This window comes from Hyla sarda, chromosome 6, assembly GCF_029499605.1.
Source record: "Hyla sarda isolate aHylSar1 chromosome 6, aHylSar1.hap1, whole genome shotgun sequence".
In the NCBI taxonomy this organism is placed as follows: Eukaryota; Metazoa; Chordata; class Amphibia; order Anura; family Hylidae; genus Hyla; species Hyla sarda.
Window position 1 is genome coordinate 72,621,825 of NC_079194.1, and position 12,369 is coordinate 72,634,193.

General features: G+C 48.6%; 1 protein-coding gene across 3 annotated transcripts in view; it reads left to right on the forward strand.

The window, feature by feature from the left end:
• Positions 1-12,369, forward strand: part of CYTH4 (cytohesin 4) — an 87,514-nt gene that overhangs the window by 24,967 nt on the left and 50,178 nt on the right. For all 3 annotated transcript variants that reach the window (XM_056524125.1, XM_056524126.1, XM_056524127.1), the window contains one exon: positions 8,420-8,532. In XM_056524125.1, coding sequence (XP_056380100.1) covers positions 8,420-8,532 — 113 coding nt within the window. The remainder of the gene's footprint in view (positions 1-8,419; positions 8,533-12,369) is intronic.

Genomic DNA, 12,369 nt, shown 5'->3' on the forward strand with positions numbered 1-12,369 from the left:
GAGCCAACTTGATCACTGGACTCCTCTGCCCCACCCATCCCCCCCCTCCCCATTTTCTTCTGACACCTTAAAGGGTATTCCACTGGCCAGTGTTCTGGCTGCGTTTGGAACATTTAGTTCTGAACGCTGTACGTGTGCTGCGGGGCTAGGTCACGCCTCCTTGTGCCATCAGGCCATACCCCCACAATGCAAGTCTGTGGGAGGGGGCGTGGCCGACCTCTGCAGTGTCTACACAGCGTTTGGAACTAAATGTTAGGAATGCAGCCAGAACACTGGCCAGTGGAGTACCCTTTTAAGACACCACAACATTATCTATCATATTGAGTGGATGTTCATTGGTCACAGCAGTTTGTACATTTCCAATAGTTAAATAGCATTAAAGACTTAAAGCATCCCTGTTATTTTTAAAACATTTGACATGGCATTGCACCAGGTTTTAGTCCCTAGATCAACTGCGATTGCAGGTTACAGCAGGGTGAAGTGTGAGAGCATGCGCAATACTTCCCAGCTGTCCCTCAAACCAACTCATTCACCATAGAATCTAATGTAGTTAATGAGTCGGATTTAGTGGCAGGGGAAGCATTTCAGTGCTCTGCCGCACACTTCACAGGGCTATAACTGAAATCTGAAGCAATATAAACTTTTGACATGTCTGTACGACTGACACTAATGCCTTGATATATCCTATTATAGAATTCTGAGTTCGTATAGGGGTGTCTGTAATTCAGGATCCTTATAAATTAGAGTGGAGGTTGATTAGAAAGAGCTCCTCTTAATGTCTTTTCCTGTATTACACACGCAATGAGAGCCTGGCTATTGACGATCAACTCACCTGTCCAGCGCTTCTCCCAACTCTCCTGTCCAGTGCTTCTCCCAACTCACCTGTCCAGCGCTTCTCCCAACTCTCCTGTCCAGCGCTTCTCCCAACTCTCCTGTCCAGCGCTTCTCCCAACTCTCCTGTCCAGCGCTACTCCCAACTCTCCTGTCCAGCGCTACTCCCAACTCTCCTGTCCAGCGCTACTCCCAACTCTCCTGTCCAGCACTTCTCCCAACTCTCCTGTCCAGCGCTTCTCCCAACTCTCCTGTCCAGCACTCCAGCCCCCAACTTCAGAGACGTGGTCCTGCTGAAAAGCAGTGACTGTCCACTAAGCCAAACCACTTGAGACGGGAGCACGTTTTTCTAAACCAGATTACCCCTATAATTTCCCCGTAGGGATATTGAACATTTATTGTCAGACTTCCACAGGTGATCACCCAAAAGAACAACATTGTTATTATTTTTATTGTCAAGGGACCTATTACATCAGTAGAGATTGTCCAAACCAGAAAGCCTCTTTAAATTGTGAATAACTTTTCGAAATATATCAACTTTAATGGGGATCTGTGAGTATTATATCCAAATTTGTTTTGCTTCTACGTCCTCCAGCCTTGTAGAAAGATCTGAGTTAACCCAGGACTTCTCCTTGATAAGGGAATGAACCTTTATTACTGTCACGATTCGGCTTCCAGGTAGTGGATCCTCTGTGTCAGCGAGGGATTGGCGTGGACCGTGCTAGTGGACCGGTTCTGTTACGCCGAGCGCTCCGGGTCCCCGCTCCTCCCCGGAGCGCTCGCTACACTTCCCTCACTGCAGCGCCCCGGTCGGTTCCACGGACCCGGGGCGCTGCGTTACCACCTCCGGCCGGGATGCGATTCGCGATGCGGGTAGCGCCCGCTCGCGATGCGCACCCCGGCTCCCGTACCTGACTCGCTCCCCGTCAGTTCTGTCCCGGCGCGCGCGGCCCCGCTCCCTAGGGCGCGCGCGCGCCGGGTCTTTGCGATTTAAAGGGCCACTGCACCGCTGATTGGTGCAGTGGTTCCAATTAGTGTTTACACCTGTGCACTTCCCTATATCACCTCACTTCCCCTTCACTCCCTCGCCGGATCTTGTTGCCCTAGTGCCAGTGAAAGCGTTCCTTGTGTGTTCCTTGCCTGTGATTCCAGACCTTCTGCCGTTGCCCCTGACTACGATCCTTGCTGCCTGCCCCGACCTTCTGCTACGTCCGACCTTGCTTCTGTCTACTCCCTTGTACCGCGCCTATCTTCAGCAGCCAGAGAGGTTGAGCCGTTGCTAGGGGATACGACCTGGTCACTACCGCCGCAGCAAGACCATCCCGCTTTGCGGCGGGCTCTGGTGAAAACCAGTAGTGACTTAGAACCGATCCTCTAGCACGGTCCACGCCAATCCCTCTCTGGCACAGAGGATCCACCACCTGCCAGCCGGCATCGTGACAGTAGATCCGGCCATGGATCCCGCTGAAGTTCCTCTGCCAGTTGTCGCTGACCTCACCACGGTGGTCGCCCAGCAGTCACAACAGATTGCGCAACAAGGCCAACAGCTGTCTCAACTGACTGTTATGCTACAACAGTTACTACCACAGCTCCAGCAATCATCTCCTCCGCCAGCTCCTGTACCTCCTCCGCAGCGAGTGGCCGCTTCTGGAATACGACTATCCTTGCCGGATAAATTTGATGGGGACTCTAAGTTTTGCCGTGGCTTTCTTTCCCAATGTTCATTACACTTGGAGATGATGTCGGACCAGTTCCCCACTGAAAGGTCTAAGGTGGCTTTCGTAGTCAGCCTGCTGTCTGGAAAAGCCCTGGCTTGGGCCACACCGCTCTGGGACCGCAATGACCCCGTCACTGCCTCTGTACACTCCTTCTTCTCGGAAATTCGAAGTGTCTTTGAGGAACCTGCCCGAGCCTCTTCTGCTGAGACTGCCCTGTTGAACCTGGTCCAGGGTAATTCTTCCGTTGGCGAGTATGCCGTACAGTTCCGTACCCTTGCTTCAGAATTATCCTGGAATAATGAGGCACTCTGCGCGACCTTTAAAAAAGGCCTATCCAGCAACATTAAAGATGTTCTGGCCGCACGAGAAATTCCTGCTAACCTACATGAACTCATCCATCTTGCCACTCGCATTGACATGCGTTTTTCCGAACGGCGTCAGGAGCTCCGCCAGGATATGGACTCTGTTCGCACGAGGCGTTTCTTCTCCCCGGCTCCTCTCTCCTCTGGTCCCCTGCAACCTGTTCCTGTGCCTCCCGCCGTGGAGGCTATGCAGGTCGACCGGTCTCGCCTGACACCCCAAGAGAGGACACGACGCCGCATGGAGAATCTCTGCCTGTACTGTGCTAGTACCGAACACTTCCTGAAGGATTGTCCTATCCGTCCTCCCCGCCTGGAAAGACGTCCGCTGACTCCGCACAAAGGTGAGACAGTCCTTGATGTCTACTCTGCTTCTCCACGTCTTACTGTGCCTGTGCGGTTGTCTGCCTCTGCCTTCTCCTTCTCTGCTGTGGCCTTCTTGGACTCTGGATCTGCAGGAAATTTTATCCTGGCCTCTCTCGTCAACAGGTTCAACATCCCGGTGACCAGTCTCGCCAGACCCCTCTACATCAATTGTGTAAACAATGAAAGATTGGACTGTACTATACGTTTCCGCACGGAGCCCCTTCTAATGTGCATCGGATCTCATCACGAGAGGATTGAACTGTTGGTCCTCCCCAATTGCACTTCTGAAATCCTTCTTGGACTTCCCTGGCTTCAACTCCATTCCCCAATCCTGGATTGGTCCACTGGGGAGATCAAGAGTTGGGGGCCCTCTTGTTCCAAGGACTGCTTAAAACCGGTTCCCAGTAAACCTTGCCGTGTCCCTGTGCTTCCTCATGTAACCGGTCTCCCTAAGGCCTATATGGACTTTGCGGACGTTTTTTGCAAAAAACAAGCTGAGACTCTACCTCCTCACAGGCCTTATGATTGTCCCATTGACCTCCTCCCGGGCACTACTCCACCCCGGGGCAGAATCTATCCTCTGTCCGTCCCAGAGACTCTTGCCATGTCTGAATACGTCCAAGAAAATTTAAAAAAGGGCTTTATCCGTAAATCCTCCTCTCCTGCCGGAGCCGGATTTTTCTTTGTGTCCAAAAAAGATGGCTCTCTACGTCCTTGCATTGACTACCGAGGTCTTAATAAAATCACGGTTAAGAACCGCTACCCCCTACCCCTTATCTCTGAACTCTTTGATCGTCTCCAAGGTGCCCATATTTTTACCAAACTGGACTTAAGAGGTGCTTATAATCTCATCCGCATCAGAGAGGGGGATGAATGGAAAACGGCATTTAACACCAGAGATGGACACTTTGAGTATCTGGTCATGCCCTTTGGTCTATGCAACGCCCCTGCCGTCTTCCAAGACTTTGTTAATGAAATTTTTCGTGATCTCCTATACTCCTGTGTTGTTGTATATCTGGACGATATCCTGATTTTTTCTGCCAATCTTGAAGAACACCGCCAGCATGTCCGTATGGTTCTTCAGAGACTTCGTGATAATCAACTCTATGCCAAAATAGAGAAATGTCTGTTTGAATGCCAATCTCTTCCTTTTCTAGGATACTTGGTCTCTGGCCAGGGACTACAAATGGACCCAGATAAACTCTCTGCCGTCTTAGATTGGCCACGCCCCTCCGGACTCCGTGCCATCCAACGTTTTTTGGGGTTCGCCAATTATTACAGGCAATTTATTCCACATTTTTCTACTATTGTGGCTCCTATTGTGGCTTTAACAAAAAAAAATGCCGATCCCAAGTCTTGGCCTCCTCAAGCGGAAGACGCCTTTAAACGACTCAAGTCTGCCTTTTCTTCGGCTCCCGTGCTCTCCAGACCTGACCCATCTAAACCCTTCCTATTGGAGGTTGATGCCTCCTCAGTGGGAGCTGGAGCTGTCCTTCTACAAAAAAACTCTTCCGGGCATGCTGTTACTTGTGGTTTCTTTTCCAGGACCTTCTCTCCGGCGGAGAGGAACTACTCCATCGGGGATCGAGAGCTTCTAGCCATTAAATTAGCACTTGAGGAATGGAGGCATCTGCTGGAGGGATCAAGATTTCCAGTTATTATTTACACCGATCACAAGAACCTCTCCTACCTCCAGTCTGCCCAACGGCTGAATCCTCGTCAGGCCAGGTGGTCTCTGTTCTTTGCCCGATTTAATTTTGAAATTCACTTTCGGCCTGCTGATAAGAACATTAGGGCCGATGCTCTCTCTCGTTCCTCAGATGCCTCTGAAATTGAACTCTCTCCTCAACACATCATTCCTCCTGACTGCCTGATTTCCACTTCTCCAGCCTCCATCAGGCAAACTCCTCCAGGAAAGACCTTTGTTTCTCCACGCCAACGCCTTGGGATCCTCAAATGGGGTCACTCCTCCCATCTCGCAGGTCATGCGGGCATTAAGAAATCTGTGCAACTCATCTCTCGCTTCTATTGGTGGCCGACTCTTGAGACTGATGTGGTGGACTTTGTGCGAGCCTGCACTATCTGTGCCCGGGATAAGACTCCTCGCCAGAAGCCCGCTGGTTTTCTTCATCCTCTTCCTGTCCCCGAACAACCTTGGTCTCTGATTGGTATGGATTTTATTACTGACTTACCCCCATCCCATGGCAACACTGTTATTTGGGTGGTCGTTGATCGATTCTCCAAAATGGCACATTTCATCCCTCTTCCTGGTCTTCCTTCAGCGCCTCAGTTGGCTAAACAATTTTTTGTACACATTTTTCGTCTTCACGGGTTGCCTACACAGATCGTCTCGGATAGAGGCGTCCAATTTGTGTCTAAATTCTGGAGGGCTCTCTGTAAACAACTCAAGATTAAATTAAATTTTTCTTCTGCATACCATCCTCAATCCAATGGACAAGTAGAGAGAATTAACCAGATCTTGGGTGACTATTTACGACATTTTGTTTCCTCCCGTCAGGATGACTGGGCAGATCTTCTACCTTGGGCCGAATTCTCGTATAATTTCAGAATCTCTGAATCTTCCTCCAAATCTCCGTTTTTCGTGGTGTACGGCCGTCACCCTCTTCCCCCCCTCCCTACCCCCTTGCCCTCTGGTCTGCCCGCTGTGGATGAAATTTCTCGTGATCTTTCCACCATATGGAAAGAGACCCAAAATTCTCTCTTACAGGCTTCTTCTCGCATGAAGAGATTCGCAGATAAGAAAAGAAGAGCTCCTCCCATTTTTTCCCCTGGAGACAAGGTATGGCTCTCCGCTAAATATGTCCGTTTCCGTGTCCCGAGCTATAAGTTGGGACCACGCTATCTTGGTCCTTTTAAAGTTTTGTGTCAAATTAATCCTGTCTCTTACAAACTTTTTCTTCCTCCTTCTCTTCGTATCCCTAATGCCTTTCACGTCTCTCTTCTTAAACCTCTCATCCTCAACCGTTTTTCTCCTAAATCTGTTCCTCCCACTCCTGTTTCCGGCTCCTCGGACATCTTCTCTGTCAAAGAGATCTTGGCCTCCAAAAAGGTCAGGGGAAGAACTTTTTTTTTAGTGGATTGGGAGGGTTGTGGTCCAGAAGAGAGGTCCTGGGAACCTGAGGACAATATCCTGGACAAAAGTCTGATCCTCAGGTTCTCAGGCACCAAGAAGAGGGGGAGACCCAAGGGGGGGGGTACTGTTACGCCGAGCGCTCCGGGTCCCCGCTCCTCCCCGGAGCGCTCGCTACACTTCCCTCACTGCAGCGCCCCGGTCGGTTCCACGGACCCGGGGCGCTGCGTTACCACCTCCGGCCGGGATGCGATTCGCGATGCGGGTAGCGCCCGCTCGCGATGCGCACCCCGGCTCCCGTACCTGACTCGCTCCCCGTCAGTTCTGTCCCGGCGCGCGCGGCCCCGCTCCCTAGGGCGCGCGCGCGCCGGGTCTTTGCGATTTAAAGGGCCACTGCACCGCTGATTGGTGCAGTGGTTCCAATTAGTGTTTACACCTGTGCACTTCCCTATATCACCTCACTTCCCCTTCACTCCCTCGCCGGATCTTGTTGCCCTAGTGCCAGTGAAAGCGTTCCTTGTGTGTTCCTTGCCTGTGATTCCAGACCTTCTGCCGTTGCCCCTGACTACGATCCTTGCTGCCTGCCCCGACCTTCTGCTACGTCCGACCTTGCTTCTGTCTACTCCCTTGTACCGCGCCTATCTTCAGCAGCCAGAGAGGTTGAGCCGTTGCTAGGGGATACGACCTGGTCACTACCGCCGCAGCAAGACCATCCCGCTTTGCGGCGGGCTCTGGTGAAAACCAGTAGTGACTTAGAACCGATCCTCTAGCACGGTCCACGCCAATCCCTCTCTGGCACAGAGGATCCACCACCTGCCAGCCGGCATCGTGACAGGTTCTAAGAGGCTACTGGTGTTCACCAGAGCCCGCCGCAAAGCGGGATGGTCTTGCTGCGGCAGTAGCAACCAGGTCGTATCCACTAGCAACGGCTCTACCTCGCTGACTGCTGAGAAGGCGTGGGACAGAAGGACTAGGCAGAGGCAAGGTCAGACGTAGCAGAAGGTCGGGGGCAGGCGGCAAGGTTCGTAGTCAAGATGGATAGCAAGGGTTCAGGTAACACAGGCTTTGGACACACTAAACGCTTTCACTGGCACAAGGCAACAAGATCCGGCAAGGGAGTGCAGGGGCAGTGAGCAGATATAGTCTGGGAGCAGGTGGGAGCCAATTAAGCTAATTGGGCCAGGCACCAATCATTGGTGCACTGGCCCTTTAAGTCTCAGAGAGCTGGCGCGCGCGCGCCCTAGAGAGCGGAGCCACGCGCGCCAGCACATGACAGCAGGGGACCGGGACGGGTAAGTGACCTGGGATGCGATTCGCGAGCGGGCGCGTCCCGCTGTGCGAATCGCATTCCCAACGGCCATGACAGTGCAGCGCTCCCGGTCAGCGGGACTGACCGGGGCGCTGCGGGGAGAGAGACGCCGTGAGCGCTCCGGGGAGGAGCGGGGACCCGGAGCGCTAGGCGTAACAATTACCTTCGTCTCTGACCTACCTGTTAGCAACCTCCCATCTCGATCCCTGCTAAAGCCAACTGCAGTGAGCTTGCATGGCAAATAAGGGCAGGTGGGAAATGCTCATTATTACAGCTTAGGCTGTGCACATGATTCTAGTCAGGCCAGGATGGTGTCCACATACAAAAAAGAAGACATTTCATCCAGCAATAGATCCATAAAACTTGCTAAAACTTTATAGAAGAACTCTTTAAAAGAAGTTACCAACACAAAGCATGGGAGAACTTCTATGTGACATGTTTAGAACAAAGGTGTGCTTAGTCATGCCATGGAGCTAACGTTCTTCTTTTCTACCATTCAATAGACGTGGCTTCTCCTCTCTAGGGTGCCAAATAGTTAGATAGGGGCCCATGTTGGCCTGATAAGTTGGAGTCCTAGAAATGGAGACTCCATTAATTGTCAATATATATCTCAAATGGAAATACTCCTTTTCCCTTTCTTGTGTTCCTTGAAGTGGTACTATCTAACAATTTTACTCTTTGACTAGAAAAGTTTGTGGACCTCTGCCATAGCCCAACTAATTCTCTACAATCCACGTTCTTCCAGGCGATTTCTTGGTAGCTTTCGGTTACCAGGTGAAGCACAGAAGATTGACCGTATAATGGAGACTTTCTCAGCCCATTACTGCCAATGTAACCTGGACACCTTCAAGTCCACAGGTGACCAAAAATCCACTATAATCTATATAAATACTGCATGGTGTTAATTTCTTATCACAAGAGCATGATGTGAACAGGGCTTATTGCTAAAACAGTCACAGATCTTTAACTAGAATTTCCTGGTCCTTATCTCAGTGCCTATTCCTTGAATCTCTATAATCAATATTGGAGTCAGTCTCACAGTCAGACCTGCACTGTTTTTTACTAATGTTATGTATTCTTACAGCTAACTAGAGAATATCAAATACTGATTTCTTGTGAAAACTTCAGACTGGAGCGGGAAATAGGATATTTGATCATCTACCACCCATTGACATTCTCATTCATTTAACCACCAGTTTCCGTGCTGGCGGAGAAACACACTGAGCAAAAGCCATCAATACTTCATCCAGCCCTGCTGGTGGCTGTACCTCCATCTCCGTCTTTTCCTAGTTCACGTTTGAACATATATTTATATAATAATGTAACAGAATATTTGACCCTATGGTTTACGGCGTAAGATGCAGTGACTCAGAATGTCTCATCTTAATTTATATTTGGTTATCTCCATGGCTTTGTTTCGTGGCTGGTTTGGTTCTGAAATAACTGTGAGCATAGTGCATCTCGCTGTTTGATAGGCCTGCTCCAGCTTGTGGTCTGCTGCGATGATGTTCTGCACATCCTGTTTTAGTAATATGAAATGGTCTCTGTGGAAACAGTAATTCAGTGAAACTAAAGATCATGTCATCCTCCAAACTCTTACAAGTAAGACTCCTCTAGAGATCATTCTTCACAGCAAGCATAGCATAGTATCTACTAGAAAGTGTGGACCCACTGCACCATTTGACTTTGTGCCACTGCCCAGGATGTTGTCTATTTTTACCCCTTAGTTTTCACTCTTTAAAGGGGTAATCTGCCTCTAGACATCTTATCCCCTATCCAAAGATCTCCCTGCTGCACCCGACGTTTGTTTAGAGCGGCAAGTGCAACGCTGGAGGCCATGCCTCGCTCGTGCCATCATAGCTACGCCACCTCAATGCAAGTCTATGGGAGGGGGCATGGCGGCCATCACCCCCCCTCCCATAAATTTAAACTGAGGGGGCGTGGCCATGATGGCACACGCGAGGCGTGGCCGTGACGTCATGAGCCTCCACCCTGCATCGCCTGTCATCCTGCACGGAGTGTAATTCGCTCCGTGCACCGGATGTCTGGGGTGCCACAGCTAAGACGGTGGGGGGCCCCAGCTGTGGGACCCCCACGATCAGATATCTTATCCCCTATCCTTTGGATAGGAGATAAGATGTCTAGGGGCGGAGTACCCCTTTAACCCTTGTACAAGAAACTTGACTTCACTGCAGTGGAACAAAAGGTCACTATTTCTAATAGGTGGTATAGGTGGTGGATGGCCTTGGGGCCAGCAAGACAACAATGTAAGGAATTAAAAGGTCAGACAGGGGGGCTGGCTAGATAGTAGCTCAGATCTGGACTGGACTGGCAGCATTCCATCCTGGTCCAAGAAAGGCAAACAGCCAATGTGGCAGAAACGAGCCAAGGACAGACACAAAAGATCTAACATGATACAAGGCAGCAGTCAAGGAGGCCTGGAGTCCAATAGTCAGAAATCACTCACAGGGAGCAACTCTGCAGTAATGCTACAAACCTGGTACTGATTTAAGTGTGCATACTGGCCCTTTAAGAGACAGGGAGAGTATACATACATTTTATGTTTCTATTTTCTGATTGTAATTTTTTTTTTGTTCATTATTATGGGGGTGGCCTTAGTACCTGAACTTCTCCTCTGTTCTGCTAACAGCATTTAGAGGAATCAGACTCATTGGCCCTCATTTTCTAAGAGTGTTTTGTAGGTTTCTTTGTGGGTTTTAATTCCCTACAATTTATTTTCCAAGGTATTTACTAAGGTTTCCCTACATTTTCCACTTGCCCTTCACTTTTTTTTTTTTTTAACACATGTTCTGATCTTTGGGGTTTTCCTCAGCTCAAATCCAACACATTTTATGTGGAAACCTTAGTAAATATGTTGGGTTTTTGTGAAAATGTCGGGAACATGCCCCTTTTGGAGACCACACCCCCTTTCTCCGGCGACCACGCCCCTTTTTCGGGTTCTCTCAGCAAAATGGAGAGTTAGTCGGGTTTTTCTCAATTCTGGCGCACATTCTGGTGCAAAATCTGGCGCAGACAGAATTTCTGGGGCAATGCAACAGAATCTGGAGCACAACCCAATAAAACATGTCATAAATTAGGGCCATTGTACCTGATTTACTATTGTAAACCCGACATGTTTTGTCAGGTTGTGCGCCAGAAATTCTGTCTGCGCCTGAATTGAAAAGACCCGACCAACTCTCCATTTTACTGAGAAAACCCAAAAAAGGGGCGTGGTCACTGAAAAAATCCCAACATATTTACTAAGGTTTCCACAGAAAATGTGGTGGATTTGAGTTGAGGAAAACCCTACAGTTCAGAGCATGTGTAAAAAAAAAAAAAAGAAAAAAAAACACATAGGGAAAAGTGCAAAATGCAGGGAAACACTAGTAAATACTGTGGTGAAATATCTTTTGGGGAAGAAAAAAAAATACACTCCACTCTTAGTAAATCAGGGCCATTGACTTCTATTGGAGGGTTTTCTAGACATGCTCTGTCACCTGTGCAGAGGTCATTGTGCAGGAAGGTGGAGAAGGTAGGCTGCGAATATCACCTATTGTGGTGAATATTGGATCTTGTATTATCTACACAGAGATAGATATATATATATATATATATATATATATATATATATATATACACTATCTGTCATAAGAAAAAGACTGCAAAAACTTTATCTCTACAAAAAAGGTAGCGACAACTTATTGTTACGTTGTTGGCCAGAATGAAAACTGGAAGTCTTCAGGATTATTTGAAAATATAGAAAGGAAAATGGGAAATTAGAAAAAAAAAACATTTCCGAAAAGTCATTAAAAAATATGTTCAACATAAAAACTTGATTTAAACAATAGGTATTTTTTCTTTTCTAAACCTGTACCTTTTTTTTTTTTTTGCCCATTTTCATCAAAAATGTAACCTTTAGATATGTCCAAATCATTTCCTTACCAGCTTTTCTATATTTGGCTAGGGCACAGGAGGGCACCGCAGCTAAGTGCCATCTTCAACACCATATAGAGGAATAAACAGGACACGCACCCCTAGTGAAGTATAGTTAAACAATGGTTATAAAGATGAAAACATATGAATCTCACTCACCCTTTGGTGTTGCGCTAAGAGCACAACACCTGTGTTGGCATGTAGAGTGAGTCTTTTGGTCCTGCAGCTCGCAATACTTCCGAACACTCCCTGGAGTCGTCAGTAGTAGTAGATGAGGTAGATAAAAAAAAAAAAAAAAAACGGATATTATTCTTGCATCGCTGGACCAATGGAATTGGAAGAGACCAAACGCTTATGGTTATAAAGGAGTAGCTAATATTGAGAGCACGTCAACATGTTTCTGGCCCAAAATGGGCCTTCATCAGGACAAGGTGCTAGTTAACCTTGTCCTGATGAAGGGCCTATTTCAGGCCAGAAACGCGTTGACGTGCTTTCAATATACGCTACTACTTTATAACCATAAGAGTTTGGTCTCTTCCAATTCCATTGGTCCAGCGCTGCAAGAAATATATCCGTTTTTTTATCTACCTCATCTTCAACACTATAAAATGGCTCCGGGGCCTCCAAGGCCATTGTAATCATAGGCCAGTGTTTCCTAACCAGTGGGCCTGCAGCTGTTGCAAAACTACAACTCCCAGCATGCCTGGACAGCCGAAGGCTGTCCAGGCATGCTGGGAGTTGTAGTTTTGCAACAGCTGGGGG